Genomic DNA, 18,061 nt, shown 5'->3' on the forward strand with positions numbered 1-18,061 from the left:
GTTAAATGATAAACATCCCCTTCTTTCTGGAGTCTGTTTGGGTTAGTTCCTCCAGGTGTGATTTTCACCAGAGGATTTGAATGATATCTTCTTATCTTGTCACAACAGTGCAACCCACACTGGATAAAGTCACAACAGTCATTTTAATCTGAAAAATCACACTCAACGTGATTTTTCTTAGACGGTGCAATGGGCCACATAAGACACAAGACTCTGGTGGATGATTTGTTTGTGTTATACTCTTGGTTTTGCTTAATATTGGGGAAAAACCTAAACATATACATATATTTTTATATTCTTATTCTTGTAAAACTCACATTGCACAATTGAAAACCCTTTAAAAGCAAGACAGGGAGGCTTTACCTTATTCAGCTCTCCCACCGGGCCGCTCAGTGCCCACCACTGTCACATCCTGGAAAATATCACAGCTTAGTCTCAGTCTCTGTCTCTTGAGCAGTTCATTTATTTATGCATTTATTTGTCTCAACAGTCTGCACTCATATCAGCAGCTTTTTTTCTTTTCTTTTTTTTTAGCAGAATCTTCTGGGTCTTGTGTCTGTGGCATTAATCACACCTCATACCTCCAGGCATGCCAAAGAAGGTTTGACATGTTAAGACTCATCAGGCCAAACCCAAAGAGCAGCGGCAGGCAGACTGACACGGTGCATACCCCGGCTGTGGTTACACACTCCTCCTCAGCTTCTTCCTGCTTCTTCTGCAAGCCCCGCTTAAAGGTTTCAGTTTGAGCGATCACCCCTCCGAAAGTTGCTCAACAAGTTGACAGTTTTGTCAATGTACCTGACATACCAATAACACTTATCCTCTTACCATTGTAGAACATATCCGCAGACTTTATTACATGTATTTCCTCAGTCTATATTCAATAACAACCAAACCTTGACTCCTGTTTTCCACCTTCTTCAGTACTTGTTTGGGCCTGTAGAGAGCAGCAGACACCCCACAATGACTCATCAGTGCTCTTATATTCTGTTACTTCTTTTTGTTTGTTCAAAACCTGGAAATGTTGTAGTACTTGGTGGATGACAGCAGAAAATTAACACAGGGACATTTTTCTAAATTGTACTTTATTTTCTTTTAAAGACATATGTTTTAAAACAGCGATTGTAGAGAATAAATAAAGAAACATGTTTTTTTTTTTTGTTTGTTTTTTTAACTTCCATAGGTACATTTATGTAATTTAAAAACTCTATAATAAGTGTGTCCATTGTCTTAAAGACCGCAGGAATCCTCTTGTGGGTTGTTTTTTTTTTTCTTCTTCACTTAAAATAAAAAAGAAATTGTCACATCGTCCCCACCATCAAATTTATTACCAAATAAATTAAACGTAAAAAACCAAGATAGAAAAATTCCCAGCCCTTCCTTCCGCTTTAATTTTTCAAAAGTAGTGGCAGCAGAGAATCTCGACTCACAAAGTTTTTAAGTCCTTCATTTTCAGAACCAAGGTATGTACAGAGAGAGGGAATGGACTCCTCTTTCAGTGTAATCACCCCGTGTTTTTTTTCTTCTTATTTTGTATAAATAATAAAACTAACTCTACATAACAATATTACCAATGGTAATCATACAGAATAGTATTTTCTTTTGCCTTCAACTGCTGAGGCAGGCCCTCTGTTAACGCCATAGACCACAAATCACACTATACAGTAGAACCCTGTTCAGTAGAATAACATCAGTGATATGCGTTTTTTTGTTGTTGTTTTTTTTTTTTTTTTTAACATGTATATCTTGTTTCCAACAATAGAGTATGTACATAAAATAAATGGATCCAGCTGTGGAATGATAAGGAACTCTGGAGCACTTCTGAGAATGGCTGATTCAGTCGTTGCGTTTGTAGCTGCTGAGATTACTGCTGTCGTTGTTGTTCTTGTAAGCGCGTACGTATGTGGTTACTGCTGTTTGTGAAGTGTTGCTCCTGTGCTATACGGTTGGTCAAACAACCAAAAAAGGCTGGGACATCCCAAGTGGTATTCTTGATTGAACTCTTAGGTTCTCCTGGAGGGAAAGAAGGAAATAGAGAGAGAGAGAGAGAGAGAAAGAGAGAGACAGGAAGAGCACAGGGTATTATAAAACAGATTTCAAACATTTGCCACATAAACAAAGACTTTGGAGGTGAAGTGGTGTCTGCAATACACACTGCTTGTACTGATGCCTCAAGGGGGAGTCTCAGTAATCAACTAGTGTCCATGCAACTGTAACAGTGACAATCATACTGCTGCAAGTGTCCTTCGAAAATAGTTTGTCACCTCTTTTGGCAGGCAAATTAATTCAGAACATGCACAGTAGGAATTCTGGTGGTGGTGGTGGGGGGGGGGGGGGGGGGGGGGGGGGGGGGGGGGAGGGGGGAGAGGGGGGGGACGCTCCAAATTCTGGAGAGCAGTTGGAGATGAATTCACATCTGTTAGGCTGATGTTCAAAACGTGTTTTCCACCACCAACCTGCAGTTGCAACGGGGAAATTATATTTCAGATTTCTACTCGTCCACTGAGTAGTTCATCTGCGATGGTGCAAACAATACATCTGCATGAATGAACCTTCTGAGAGGTTGTTTATGCCAGTTTTAGCAGTTTCAGAAACATTATGTATCACATACCTACATTTGAAGCTGTTCACTTTGATATATTTTAATATTGGACAAGCAGCTGTTCTAAAGATGTTGAGACGTCTTTTAGCTCCAGGGTTGTAATAAACTACATGGAGATTTAAACATAATCAAAGGGAAGAATGTAAGTTGAACGGTGTAAAAAGCAAAATCAAAATGCGTCTATTTATCAGAGCTAAGTATTATTTGCAGTGGTGTAACTGTATCTACTGAAAGCTGGGTCGTGTGCGTATATTTATTCAGGATTACACACCATTTTAAACATCTATTTATATCAAAAGTAAATAAGTTAATTTCATTAGAAACAATTTCACACTTTTAAGGCATGATTACTTGCTTAATTCCAACGTATTAACAACCCGCAGATGCCCTGCGTGCGAGGCACATGATGAATTCCTTGCTGTTTTTCGATCATAAATTAAAGGCTAAGCGTTACATTATTAAGTATTATGAATATTTACGAGCATTGTCTCCCTATGATTTTGGGGTCCCAGAATTCCTACAGAGGAATGCAGTTCCTCAGCCAGCAGCACGTGTCACAGGAACCAAACAGCTTTACCCAAAACCTTCTCGAGTAAGGTTAGTGCCTCAGTTTCGTACAGCACACACACACACACACACACACACAGACACGCGCACACGCACACTCTCACACACTAACCTGTTGTCACGTCAACCCGACACAAGACAATCATACAAAGACAAAATGTACGCACCTCCGCAATACCGCACGACCAAACACACGTACGGTCACTCACACACAGACACAAAGTTGTCGACCATACACCGATCGGCAATAACATTATGACCACTTTCCTAGTAGTGCGACGTTCCCGACCTGTCGACATGTCTTGATCCTTTAAGTCTCGGATGTTGCGAGGCGAGGCCTCCAGAAGTCTGACTCATTACCTCTCCTTGACGACTATCAGGAGATCTCCCAAGCAGAATATTATCCAAAGGATCAGCCGACCTCTCCCACCTCGCCTTCTCCTCATAATGCATTCTGCTGGGATATGTTTCATGGCGATGTGACTCATTAGATTAAGTCACCTCCTTCCATTTCTCTCTGGTCCTGAAGCTCATGTGTCAATTGTTGGTGCTCGGACCACTTGGGCGAGCCTTCACTCTCGAACTAGATCGTTAAAGCTTGGCCACCTTGATCCCGTCACAGGTTGTTGGCTTTTTCTTTCTTCGACTATTGCAGGTACGCTCACAAGAGCTGCAGCTTCGAAGAGGCTCTGACTCGGTCGTCTATTCATCACAATTTGTTTAGTTTTTTTTCTCAAATCTACTTAAGCGTCCTCACTTTTTTTTGTTTTCTGCTTCTAACAATTTTAGGACAAAAACATTCATGCACCATCTGATCAATCCCACCCAGAGGGAACCCAGGCAAGACGTAACCAGTGTAATTCACTTCACCTGCCAGTGGACATGATGTTATGGCTGGTCGGTGTATATACAGCAGGGGGAACGTTCAGTACGTCTCCAGTCTCACAAGAAACCAAACAAAGTTCAGGCACAAAGTCACTTGGAATTGAGTTACACCCAAACAAAAACCCCGCACTCACCGAAAAACTACCACACCAACCAACTAAACAGAGGGAATATGTAAGAATGATGATCATGACAGACAACCAAAAGGAAAACTGATCAAAACTGAAAAAGTTTTAAAGAATTTTTTTTTGAAAATTTATTTATCCATATTTTGATGGACAAATGTGTCATTTAATTTTGAGCGCGGAATCTTAAAAAAAAAAAAAAAGAAGAAAAAAGCTACCATGTCATGATAATCAATTACTTACAGACGCTGAGGTAAAGTGACAATTATTGATCAGTGTTTGCAGGATTAAACCAGGACGAAATGATAAAGAGGAAACTCACAACGCACCAAACACAGTTCATGGTCGCCACAGTAACCCGCCATGCAGGAGAGCATGGTGAATCAAGGCAACGGCCCAAAATAAAAACTGCTAATGGCAACCATCACAGGCAATATCGCCACAGCAACCAACACAGGCCAATTCACTTACAACGCTGTGAGAAGGAAGGGGGGAGGTTTTAGCGGCTGCGCCATAGCGACGCACGTCTCCCACGATTTATGTATGGACGGGACAGTCTTGAGAGTGGTTTGATGTTTTTTTCAGGAAAAATGGCATATGGCACAGCACAAAAACAATAAATAAAAAAATTAAACAAAAAAATTAATGACGGACAGAAGTTGGGGCTCTCAACCCTGCGACAGAACACTGGTTAGACGTTAGACAGAACATTTGAACTGAGCAAAGAGCCGCTTCTCAATCAACGTGTCCCTGCATGCTGAACAAAAGAAAGACGGAACCACTGTTACAACACAAAGCTATCTTCTGATCCTTGTAATGTATTTAAAATTGATGGCATTTTTAGTGGTTCCACCTCATTAAAGTTAATCTACTGTAGACTTATTGACTTTTTCAGTTCCACATGAGAGGTATCCATTTACATACTCAGCCCTCAATTACATTCAGTCTGTCTCCTTAACTCTCGCACAAATTTCCCGCTGTCAGTCAATCCCCTCCCGGTCCTTGCCCATCTCCTCAAACACGTCGATAAACAGTCACTCACCTCCCTCAGTACGGCCGGTTCGCATCCTTGGGCCTCTTCAGCTGCACCTTCAGTCTCTTCATGCCGATCTGGAAGCCGTTCATGGCCTGGATGGCAGTCTGGGCGCTGGATGGGTTGTCAAAGCTCACAAACCCTGAGGAGGAAAAAAAAAACAACAAAAAACAACATTCAAAATGTAGCAGCAAAAAAAAAAAAACATGATGAGGAAAAGACTCGACTCACCAAAGCATTTGCTCTGGTTGGTGGCCCGGTCAACAAAGACCTTAGACCTTTGCAGAGATGACGTTCCCGAAGGGCAGGAACATCTGCAGGATCTCCGAGTCGGGTGAACTCCTGTGGCAGGTGGTAGATGAAGATGTTGCAGCCCTCAGGACCTGCTCGCACAGAAACACCCGAGACAAAACAAGAAGAGAGGTGAGAGATTCAGGAACGGCTGTAATGGAAAAAAAAACACTTGGAAAAAAAGCAACAAAAGTTAGTGGATGTGTGCAGCTCTCTTTAAATAAAAGTGTACGTGCATGTGTGTGTGTGTGTGTGTGTGTGGCTGTAATTGTTGTAATAATACATACTAATACCTTCTTGTTCAAGAAAAAAAACCAAAATGATTGGAAAACCATCCTGTAAAACAGGACAAGCAGCTGAATATTATTTTAACTTCATTACATAAAAATGTTGACAAAAGCTGAAAGAATAATCTGATCGATGAAAACATTGTTTTTGTGTTTATTTTGAGTAAACCACGATCTCGCTCATTTTGACTATGGAGCGAGAGAGAATTTTCCATATGTAATTAATAAAAACATTGAACAGGCTGCTCAGCAGTGAAGTAAATATCTTCTGATCCTATCTTCACACTTGTAGGTATCCGTCCCACAACATTTCCACACCATACAGAAATTATTTACTACACAGAAAGGACAGGAAATATGAGACCGGTCAAAGGGTGTAAATTGTAGTACGACAGCGACTGTTCCACCTTGGCGCAGGACGGTTATTGCTTACCTTCTCTTTGCTGCAGCTGCTGAGGCTGCTGAGGCTGCTGGGCCACCAGTGTGGGCTGGTGGGGGAACGGCTGTCCCACCAGGCTGTAGGCAGCAGGGTAGGTGGCTGATGAAGAGGAGGAGGAGGAGGAACAGGTGAGCAGAGTGCAGGCAGGCAGGCAGAAAACTGCAGATTAATCTCTTTCTGTGAACAATAATTGACAGAGCTGCCCCCCCCCCCCCCCCCCCCCCCCCCCACACGCAAAGATCTGCTGAGATGTTCAACATATAATTCGTGATGAGTACACTCTATACTTTTAAAGGTTATTTACGGTCTGAAATGTATGTGCATATTTTGACTTCAGATGCAAATTTTATACTTCACGCACGCAGTAATGAGTAGTTGGAGGAGTGCAAAGGTAATGTAACCGGGTTTTTATTATGTCACATAAAATGTTTTACATTTGCAGCCGCGCAGCGGGAGAATTCATTTCTGGGAACTGGAGGTGAAACAATCTGAGCGTTCACGGATTGTTTGGATGCACATTTGAAATATATGCGAATTTTCTACATTTTCCCTTTCTCCATCAAATGCTGACAGCAACAGCACACCTTAATGGAATTCATATTTAAATTGCAGATAAAAGAAAATCCATAGTTTATCGCGGTTGTGTCATTGACAAAAGCAGGAAACAGCGAAGCTCCAAAGCGCCGAGGCTCACCTGTATAGTGCTGCATGCCTGTATAAGCTTGCTGCAGGGGGTCCAAGACGGGACTTTGAGCTGTGACACAGCAAACACATGGTTACCAGCTGCTTAAAGCATGAGAGAAGAACCCTAAATGCTATTTGGGGCACATCATCATGCTCCAAATAACATTTAGTGCTTCGGTTACATTTCATTTCCTCTCAATTAGGCCCTCTCTGTTGCGCATGAAAGCAGGAAGCCCGTGAATCTGTGGGAGGATATTATATGACAGCAACACACAGTCATGATTTTATTAGGACGTCTGTACCTTGGTAGGCATGAACTCCGTTGGTGTACAGGGCCTCTGTGGCTGACTGCCCGTTGGGGGGCGCTGGCACGGAGGGGTAACTGTTCACAGCGATGGGTGGAGGCAGGGAGGGAACGGGTGTGGCTGCAATGGAGGGTGGAGTGCTGGTACCTGCAGACATTTTGAAGGAAAAATACAGAGCCTTTTTATTTAAAGCTTGTTTCCATCATTGGCTCTACTATAGCCCATTTCAATAGAAGATTCTAGAGCTAATCCCAGCTGGGTAGTGGGTACATCAGGGTACATCCTGGACAAGTCATCAGGGCAAACATACAGAAACAATCACATACACTCAAACTCACACCGACAGCCAATTTTGAGACCTCAAAGACTGTGGGAGGAAACCAGAGCACCAAGAGAAAACCCGGCAATATTCTGGCTGTGAGGTGAGATTATACACTATAGCACAGTGGGCTCCAGGTTTACATGGTCACAGTTTTCATAAAAGTTCTTGGAATTGTTATAGAAGAGAAACATATGGGTTTATGTCCATTGTTTGCATGTTCTGCCTCCACGTTCATGGGTATTCTTGAGGTACTCTTTAATCAATTCAAAGATTGTTGGAATAATTGGTGAATTGTCTGTGATGGCTCTGTGTTTTCCCTGTGATGGACGCGCAGTGTGTCCTTGTGTACTCTGCCTTTTCTCCATAGTGATCTGGGATCGGCTCCAGCTCTCTGCACCATCAGCTTTGATATAATACGGATACAAGGACACGAAAAAAAAAGAACACTTTTGGGTTATTCTGGTGCATGGTACTAAAGGACTCTTATAAAGGTTCTGATCAGTATGTCCAGAGTAAAAACACAGGATTTTAATAAGTAAAATAACATTTAAAACAAATTATTTTAATACCAAATTAAAAAAAAGAAATTCATTTGAAAGAGTTTTTAACTTGGTACATGGTGCTCTAACTCAACTACCTTTTTCTGCTCCTTTTAGCTCATGGCTCATGTCATCATAAAGCCAGAGAAAGCAACACAAAAATAAAATAAAAAAACCCAACAAAATAGATGTTTGTAATTTGGTCCTCTTGGGCGCGCCTCTCTTTGTGTATCCATCCTCATATTTCAAACAGAAATCTAATCAAGGCCGGCCTGGGCCAGACATCTCTGCCTCTCATTACCTGAGGACGGGGTGATGGATGCAATCGGTGTGGCAATGATGCTGCTGGGGTTGAGGGCGGCGAGCTGCTGCATCTGAACGGCCGCCACCGTGGCAACGGGAGAGAGGTAGGCCGACTGCGCCACCAAGGCCTGCTGCTGCATCAACTGCAGGGAAAGGGAACAGACGAGGAGGTGGAGGGGAGGATGTTTGATGTTTACCGCTCTCAGTGTGCGTCCCCTGAGCATAATCTCATGCTTGAAAAGTGCAGAGACCCAAAACAAACTTTGGAATATGGAAACAAACTGAGAAACATTCAGTTGGCGATTTCTGGCGACTGCCGCTGCCTCACTTGGTCCAGATTTTCATTATTGACCAGCTAACGACGAGATACAGTCATTAAAATGTATTTTAATGCAGTTAGGATGGCACTCAATATAAAGGGGACATCTGAGCACTGCAACACGACACGGCCGTCCTTAACGGCCGCCTCTCTTGTGGCAAAACAGGGCAGCCGCTTCACGACGGTCGCATTCAGCAATTATGGCCGATCTATCAGTCTATACATCATGCTGTACGCGCTGTTTCTCCAGTTTTCATAAATCTTTCTTACATAAAACATTTTAAATTTAGTTTACTTTTAGGTTTTTTTGTTCCGCTAAATTAGACAGCGTCCGCAAAATGTTTTACACATTTAATCATGAGTAAAAAAAAAAACACTGTCAAATTCCTTTAAGTGTCACAAATTGAACAACTGTAAATGAGGCAAATCCAATCGCTGTGAACAGTCGATTAACTACAACAAAAGCGGAGCTTTGCTTTTATCTGCAATTTTTACTATTAAAATGCAGCATTGAGTTTACGTTTCGTTAAAGCACATGAAAAAAAATATCAGTGACCGGGAGTTAATCGTGTTGGTTTTTGGGTGTGTATATATACACACACACACACACACACACTCACACACACACAAACCAATAAAGCTTCGTAAGGCTCTAGTTTACTCAAAGAAAACATCAAGTCATCTCAATGCCAGTCGATTCTCTCCTGCAGGAACAATTTGCCAGTTGTCATGCAAATGCACTTTGCAGCCAATAAGTATGCACTCAGATGGATAAAGTTACACAGGATGCATCTCATTAGACAAATCTGTAAGGTTCAAGCATGATCTCAGTCTATTTAGCCTCCCAACAAGGCAAATATGGCTGCTGAGTTAAAGTCCCTGACAGGAAAACAAACTAAACTGCACTAAAGTTGTTTTACCTGTGAATTACTGTGGAAATAAACAAAAATAAAAAGATATCGACCTTTTGACAAATGTGTGTGTGTGTGTGTGTGTGTGTTTCTGTGTGCTTGTGTGTTTGTGTGTGTGTTCCTCACGGCCTGCGTGTAGGCGTTGTAGGCCCCGAGGTGCAGGGTCATGGGACTGATGACACCCAGCTGAGAGGCCACCTGCTGCATCCGCCTGAGTCCTCGCTCCTTCTCGGAATCGGCAAACTTCACCACCAGGCTGGACGAGGCGCCCTGCAGAGGAGACGCGGAGATTCATGAGTCCATCTGTCCGAAGCTCTTCGCGTCAACACAAGTCTCAACATCCGAAAAAAGATCAAGATGAAGTCGGGTCAAGACATGACGCACGGGGCTTTTCAAAGACACAGAGGCTCACCAGCTGATCACACTGTATACGTCTTATCTGGCCATATCACATTGTCCCAGTTTTATCATGTTTTAAAAACTTCATAATTAATTAGAAAGAAAGCATAAAAGGACGGTAATGCTTAACTAAAAATAGACTGTTCATACTGAGCACATGATTCATACATTCACAGTGTAATCTGGAGGAAGACGACTGCTGCTCAGAGTCCTTAAACCAGGAGTTCAAACAATGAAAAATGATTGGAGGTGTAGGGTTGAAGCGGAGTTTGCTTCCTGAGTTTGCTGCTTTGTGAAAAAATAAATAAATCTCACAATCAAGAATTGCTGATTTGCATCGAGCCAGACAGGAGTACAATGTAATCTAAAAAAAAAAAAAAAAAAAAAACCCAACTACCTTTTCCATATTCATCAGTCCACAGTCAGATGCAGATGATTTAGTACTGTGGCGGCTCTGTGCAGAGGTGGGCGTCCAGCTAAGGCAAAACTCTTGAGCGCTCAGTGAGCTCAATCATTGGGGCTGTTTAACGTCTACCTTCATGACATTGCAACGCTCGGATCAGGACGCATGGCAGCACGGAGCATTTGGAGGGAACGAGCTGCTGCGCTCCAGAAAGCAGCAGAAAAACACCTAACTGTGCACCTAAAGAGCCATGAAAGTCTGCAGTGCTTCTCTCAAATGTTGTGTGAACTGAGAAGGCTGAAGATTAACAGAAGAGGAGAGGTGGTGAGGGTTTTGCTTTGCAGCCGATGCACATATTTTCCATGATCATGTCAGGGTGGCAGGTGGAGGTTGGTTAAAAAAAAAAAAAAAAAAAACGGACGGTAAAGTAGTATCACAACTCTAAACTTCCAAGTAAATCCACTGCAGATCCACTTCAAACAAAGAAAATCCACCTTTCGTAGTGACCCCAGTCAGAGCCTAGACTTTAACTCAATAAAAGTGTAATGATCTCTTAAGGGTACAAAGCTGAAGTGACTCAGCTCTCTGAGGAAGAATGACTCCAAATCCAGCCCTGAATACTGTGCAGGTCTGATCCACAGTTCTCTCTCTCTCTCTTTCTTTTTTTTTAAGGTTATTGCAGCCAAAGACGTCGATCAATTATTAAATGCATGGATTCACTTACTTTTCTCTCAGACACTGTGAATGTTTAACGAGTGCGGACAATAAAGGCACGACAGGCTCTACTTTTCTGTGTGAATATGATAATCTTTGGTGCATTTGTGTCTGTCTACACTTCTAAATTTGCAGTTTAGGATCAAACAAGGAAGAAGGCCCATTGTAATTGTCTAATAATATTTGATAATTTGGTTATTAGATGTTTTTCAGGCATGTGTGTGTGCGTGTGTGTGTGTGTGTGTGTGTGTGTGTGTGTGTGTGTGTGTGTGTGTGTGTGTGTGTGTGTGTGTGTGTGTGTGTGTGTGTGTGTGTGTGTGTGTGTGTAAACTTACAGGTAAAGTACGGCTCCCATGCAGGGCGTTAATGGCAGCCTGGGCCTCTGCGTTGCTCTGGAACTTTACAAATGCACACCCTACGTGAAATGACACACCATTAAGCACGGCCGCACACACACACACACACACATACACATACACACACGTGTGACACACAAGCAGCACACACAATATAGCAAAACTACCTCCCTTTAAAAATACATTAGAAGCCGTCTTACATCCAGCGCTTCATCAGTTACCGTAGCATCATTAAACGTGGTCCACAGAACATTCATTGCTTCATCAATCACATCCCGTAAACCACCAAACGCATCATTAGCCATGACCCATAAAACCTATTGCACTATTAGTCATGCCTCATGCAACAAACGCAGAAGAATCTAGCATCTGTGTTTGAACTGTCGCCGGACTTTGATTTACAAGGCAAATATCATTAGCGGTGTTGTTAGTGACAATAGTCGTTTATTTCTATCACGCGATGGGAGCGCGCTGCAGTGCGGGATACAAATACAAACGCTTAAACAAAGTCAATACCACTTTTACACCTGGAGTCCAGTTACAACTGTCTCCTTCTACAAGACTAAAGGGGATACTTGTTTAAGGGCGTTTCTAGGAAATGACGCAGGGTGGGTGAAAACCAAACTTCTGTGGTGACGATTTGAGCAAATAACACTTTCAGTATATGATGATGATGCTGTGCTCGTGTACTTCAAAATAACAGCACTCTTTCTCTTCTTGGATCAGCTGCATTTCTCTTTCTCTATTTAATCACATACACATCTGCTGTTCACATTCCAGAAGTCATTTTTTCTTGTTTTTATGTGTGTTTGTGCTTCTGACTTCTTGCGTGTTTCATACATTTTTTGCAATATGTTCACTGAATGCTGAAATTGTGACGGCGACTTTACTCTAATTTGGACATTGATACAGATGTTGGAATAATGCCAACAATGTTTTCACCTTCAGCCTCCATTAATGCAAGCACAACTCCACAAAAGGCTGTGAAAGGGTTTAGAAGTATTAAACAAGGAGCTTCTCATGACGGCCTCAACTCTAAACTAAAAGCTGGATGCTAAAATCTAAAAGCCGGCCCTTCACAGGATGCCTGATATCATTCCTCCTCCTGATCGATGTACACACTTTCCACAGTAAAGCGGATTATTTGGGGACTATGGAGGAACAATCAGGGAGTCATGGGGGACTACTGTGTTTATGGCTTTCTGATGGGCCTCGCAGAAGCTTTTTCATCATTTCCTCTGGACTATGAGCTCTCTGGAGATATTGCCTCTTTATTACAGAGCAAAACCCACAAACTTGGGTTTTCTATGAGTTTCTGTTTTCTGCACTGTGGGGGTTTCCATCGGAGGGGCGACGGCAGCCACGCTTCAAACACAAACCCAGATTTCTTGTGTTCTGATTGTTTCATTTTCCTCTCTATGAATTACTTTGAGTGCATTTTAGAATAATTTTATAATAGTTTTTAATGTGGATATTGACTTCTTAGGAATCGAATCTCACTTCTGTGGACACTTAAATGCACTGGTAAAGTGACGAGAGGGAGATTTAGATTTAATTGATTAGAAAAATTACAAAACCTTGCTTCAAACTTCTTAGCTCCTCCCTTGATTTAATCAGATTGGAGTTGGTTTATTAAAATAAAGTCTTTAATCACTTTATTTGACTTATTAACAACAATACAACTGAATCTTCAAATGCATTTTACTACTTTAGCTATTTTGAAATAAAAAAGGCACAAAGAGTATTCATTACTTATTTCCTGGGCCGTATGGTAAAAGTAGAGAACCTTAAGAAGAGGAAGCTCCCTGAATCTTTGAAATCAAATCATACATTACATCTTATTGCATCTATTCAATGACAGGGCGGCTCTCAGGCTCCTTTAGAATCAACTCCCACTTTTCTTTTCTAGAGGCTCAGACTGACTTTATGTTCAGGCTTAAACTTTTTCTGGATATGATTAGTGGGGACTTTAGTGACCCTGAACCATTTTCTAAGTTAACATGCTAAAGGTTTAGACTTCCAGGAGATCTTCTTTAACGAGCTTGAGACTTGTACTGTCTTTACTTTCCCTGGCATTTATATGACTATTGTATCTCATTAAGTTCATTCCTCTCATTGTATTTTCCCGTAGTCGTCTGTGATCGCGGAGCTAAAAGCTCCTGACCGGTGGTTCCTGCCCTCATCGGGATAAGTTGATTAGTTTAATGTGAGTCGTTCTGTGTCCTGGTCTTAACTGGATCTGCTGGTGTGTGTTTTTTGTTTCAGTTAAATGGACGTTTTTCCTCTCTGTGCTTGCTTGAACGAAATGTTTTTCTCCTTTATTGAAATGCTATGTGCCATCAGATAGTTATGTGTATTTGGCAATGCATAAATGGGACCGAATTTAAATGAACTGAGTTTTAAATTGCTTCGATTTTACACTTTTCCAGCAGGGCGATGCGACATGCAGCTGATTGTGTAGTTAAGACACAAAAACATTGTGAAAATTCATCAATGTGACTCTTTTAGATCAGAATCTGTTATATGGCAGCGACACAATACAGTGTGTTGTTTTGTTATTTTTGTGTGCTTATTTCTTTGTAAAACCTCCTGTTCACTTATTGATTTTCACAAACATACTGATAGTTTTGATTGTGATGATTTTGGGCTTCTACAATATAACAAAAGGAAAACATTTGATCTTAATAGATATTGTACTTAATACATTCCTTGAGATATTTCAGTTACTGTGTGTGAAACACATTGAAATTCATAGCTTCAATTAAATTATGGGGGAAAGAAACCTTGTCCTTAGTATTCCATTTGATGAGATGAGTATTTATGATGTGATGTTACCTTTGCTGGTCCCATCGGGCCCACGGAGAACCGTGCACTCCTCTATGCTCCCGAAGGGCTCAAACATTTTCCTCACATCTGCGTCCGTCTGCTGTTTCCCCAGCATACCCACAAACAGCTTCCTGTCTTCTAAGGGGAAGGAGAACGCCAAGGTGGGAGGGAGAAAACAGGATCATGTGTGGACGATGGGAGCGAGGTTGAAGAAGGGAGGAGGATTGTCTCATGATGGAGGGGTGATACGAGCGGCGAGGGGGGTGGGGGTACAGGGGAAGGGAGAAGTGCCATGTCACTGTACATGCATGAATAACAGAGGAGAACAGCAGCGCAATAAGCTGTTACATAGCAGGACTGTGGCTCGCCTGCGTTACTCGGCGGTGCCACCAGAGTGCGGCAACATGAGCAGCACAACAAACAAACAGCATCTGGCGGTGACTCAAATGTTTGTCACCCTCTGCGTTGTCAGAGAAGCTGCTCCCTTCTGTCCCCGTCTGTGATGGATCAGACCAGTGTTTCTGCATGTTTGAGCCCTTTCACTACAAATCACCAACGCCTTACATTCCCGCAGACTATTCTCCGACAGCACACAAAAGGCTGAGAGTCATTGTTTCATTCTTCCGACTAGCTGGCCTGCCATTTCTTTGAGATTACAGCGTGTCATGCAAATCAAACGCCAGAGAATTAGAGCATGTGACAAAGTCACGGTGAACAATGTCTACATCGCTCACTCACACATGGCTTGAAAAGTCAGTGGCATGGACAGATGAGTGAGCTTTGATTGGAAAGTTTTTATAAACATTATTTATCAGTATGGTGATTCAATATGGAAGATGGATGAGAAAGGATGAAAAGCATCACAGTATAAAGAATAGCAAGTAAAAAACAAAAATGCATTCTTGACCGTCAAAGCAATACTGTTAGACTCAGAACTTTAAGAGTTTGTTGCAACTAAGTCAGTTGAAGCTGTGAAAGCATTAGGAGCGCATATTGTGTTTGTTTTATGGATTTCTTCACTAGTCTAATGCAACCAACTAGGGTGGTTAAGTGTCAGCTTGTCAGGGATGTCTTTATAGGGGGTACCCAGTACAAGCCTGCAAGATGATGAGGCTGATGACAAATTACAAGCACTTAATGTTGCATGGACTCCGGCTTGGGCAACTGTCCGCAGATCTTGAAGCTGGTAAACTAAAATACTAATATAATCTTTCGGACGGTGTATGGTTTAAAGGGTGGCTTCCTAGATCATTTTAAGATGTTTTAGGATATTTTCATACAGAAAAATCATGAAGATCTACTCTTGACGAGTTCAAAAATATCGAGGAAAAATCCCAAGAATTTGCATAATTGCTCCACTTTACTTTGATTGTGTGCAAATGTATCTCTGCAAGGTGGCCCTAACAGCAGAAATGAAACAGGAGTATTGGATTGCTAATGCCATCTGTGCCCAACAAAGCATGTTATATATGAATTTTAATGAGCTAAAACATATCAAACACGTCCCTCAGGCCCTTGAAATAAGTCTCGGAACAAACTGTTGAAAAGTTGAACCTTCTTCACAGTGGATATTATTATTTGGTCACAGCATGACAATGAGTCAGTGTGTTCAATACCAGGATCCTAAAAGTGAAGCAGCTAAATAGAATTCAACCATCATTAATTTTATCATCTACACCTGCGCTTCCCACTGTGGGATGTGAAGCTGCGGTGAAACAAATTATTGCAAACAGGATGCTGGAAAAAGGAATGAAGATTCGGATTATTTCTTGGATGCCGACTCAGATATCAGAGCGTTTCCAGCAGCAGGACATCCTGAGTGATGCGGCGCAGAGCTCCATCTAAACAAAAATAACAGCTTAGCATGTGAGACAGAGGAGCCACTGAAGCTCCAGCGACTTTTTTTTTTCCCCTCTCACTCATGTTTTTAGATTGATTTAGCTCAGTGACGCCAACCCGTGTCATTAAACTTGGCACTCTTTCGAAAAGAAAATAGTAATGTATGAATAAATAACTCCCTCCCACTACAGACCTGAGTGCAATTAATTGTCTGGTTTATGTGAAACGGACTTAAAACGCAAACACACGGATCAGAAATGGAGCGAGGTGGTTTCCGCCTGTTTGAAAAGCTTTGACTTACAAAATTGAGCTCATAAAGGTTAAAACACGAGAGACGGATTGATCATGTTTCAAAGCGGGGGGATCTTCATTAGAATTTGCAAGAACGTATTTCCAGCAGAGTTGGGCACATCCATGGTAGGTTAATCATGCCTCCTTATAGCTTCAGACACTGTGCACAGTGGGAAATGTACAGGTGTAGTCGGACAGCATCAAAATATCAGAGCTGGCTCTGGAGGGAAGATCACATCCTGCAGGTTATCTGTGCTCCGATCAGCATCGGATGGTAACTTGTTCGCCTGGTGTTAACACGACAAACCCCCTTTGTGTCGGTGGGCCACTATTCAATAACCGCATGGCTGTCGAAGCAGGAAGCAGTTAAAACCATGGCTTCATTGGGTTTACTTCATTTGTGCAATAAAGGGTTAGCGGCTAAAAAAAAAAACCCTCCTCACACATCCTAGTGTCATCACAACACGAGCAGAGTTGTTAACGCAGATATTTTTGGCAGTCCAACTGAAAAGGCGGGATGTGATTCACTGGGAGGATGAGGAGATATACTCCTCCTCTTGTCTCCAGTCCCCACCCCTCTGCCCTTCTGTTGAATTATTTTTTACCACAGGGAGAATGAAACACATCTTCCCAACACGGCGACTAAAACTACTGAACCATAAAACACACCATATATAAATGTGTTTTAAAAATTTCAGTGAAACAGGGACGTCGCATCTCACGCTTCGAGAGTGAAACTCAACTCTGAACGCATTTCCTCTCACAGTGTAGGATGTTTTAGTTACTTCACGATCAGAATACTCGAATAATCCCGGAGGGGACATGATTCAAGTGTTAGATTTTTCCAAATACAAAAGGTCGCTATCAACAGCATGTTTTAAACTGTATTTATTGTTCTTTTATCTCTATAAACGACTCCCAGTGTGGAGGTGGTGTTTGAACAGGTGCAGTGCGTCCAGGTGGGGACAGGTGTCTCTTACCCCCTCTGCTCTCGCTGTCTGCCGGCTTCACTTGGATTGGACGGTTCATCTGGAACGACAGCACAGGTCGGTTCAAATACAGGTCAGAGGGTGTCGTGATCAACACAGGAAAAACACAAATACATTGCCGAGAACAAAAAAAACAACCCAAAACAGGCAGTGATTTGAATTTCAGTGTGGCATTTAATCAAATTTACTCCCTGCTATTTTTCAAATTGAACAGATTATCTCCATGTGTATTCTGGTTGGTGTAATCCTTCGTGTAAATGCTATGATGGAACAAAACCGGGGGCATATTTGTGCCTGTATGAGTGTTTATTGTGAATTTGGCCTGCGCTCAGGTCGCCTTTATTTACACACTGATTTCCTCTCGTCTCCTCTTTTCGGCCAGCTCCACTACAGCACGCCACGGCTGACACTGATGTGTGAGATATTACATTTGCACTGTCATACAGTCTCTCTTTCTCTCATCACCTCCTCTCTCTCTCTCTCTCTCTCTCTCTCTCTCTCTCTCTCTCTCTCTCGCCTCTCAGAATCTGCTCTAATCCTGCCGTCTATCGTTCGCTCTCTCTCCCTATCACACAAAACCAGGAAAAGCACACACCCACGCGGGATTGGGGAAGTGATAAGATTAAGAACAC

General features: G+C 42.2%; 1 protein-coding gene across 1 annotated transcript in view; it reads right to left on the minus strand.

The window, feature by feature from the left end:
• Positions 1 to 5,226: 5,226 nt before the first annotated feature.
• celf3a (cugbp, Elav-like family member 3a) overlaps positions 5,227 to 18,061 on the minus strand; it is a gene marked incomplete at its 3' end in the record, with an annotated part of 28,823 nt that continues 15,988 nt past the window's right edge. The window contains 12 exon segments of the mRNA XM_080485491.1: positions 5,227 to 5,354; positions 5,444 to 5,486; positions 5,488 to 5,544; positions 5,546 to 5,595; positions 6,224 to 6,328; positions 6,924 to 6,983; positions 7,216 to 7,365; positions 8,381 to 8,525; positions 9,739 to 9,882; positions 11,464 to 11,543; positions 14,320 to 14,448; positions 17,421 to 17,469. Coding sequence (XP_080341617.1) covers positions 5,227 to 5,354; positions 5,444 to 5,486; positions 5,488 to 5,544; positions 5,546 to 5,595; positions 6,224 to 6,328; positions 6,924 to 6,983; positions 7,216 to 7,365; positions 8,381 to 8,525; positions 9,739 to 9,882; positions 11,464 to 11,543; positions 14,320 to 14,448; positions 17,421 to 17,469 — 1,140 coding nt within the window.

The sequence above is a fragment of the Lipophrys pholis genome (genome assembly GCF_963383615.2).
Source record: "Lipophrys pholis genome assembly, chromosome: 17".
In the NCBI taxonomy this organism is placed as follows: Eukaryota; Metazoa; Chordata; class Actinopteri; order Blenniiformes; family Blenniidae; genus Lipophrys; species Lipophrys pholis.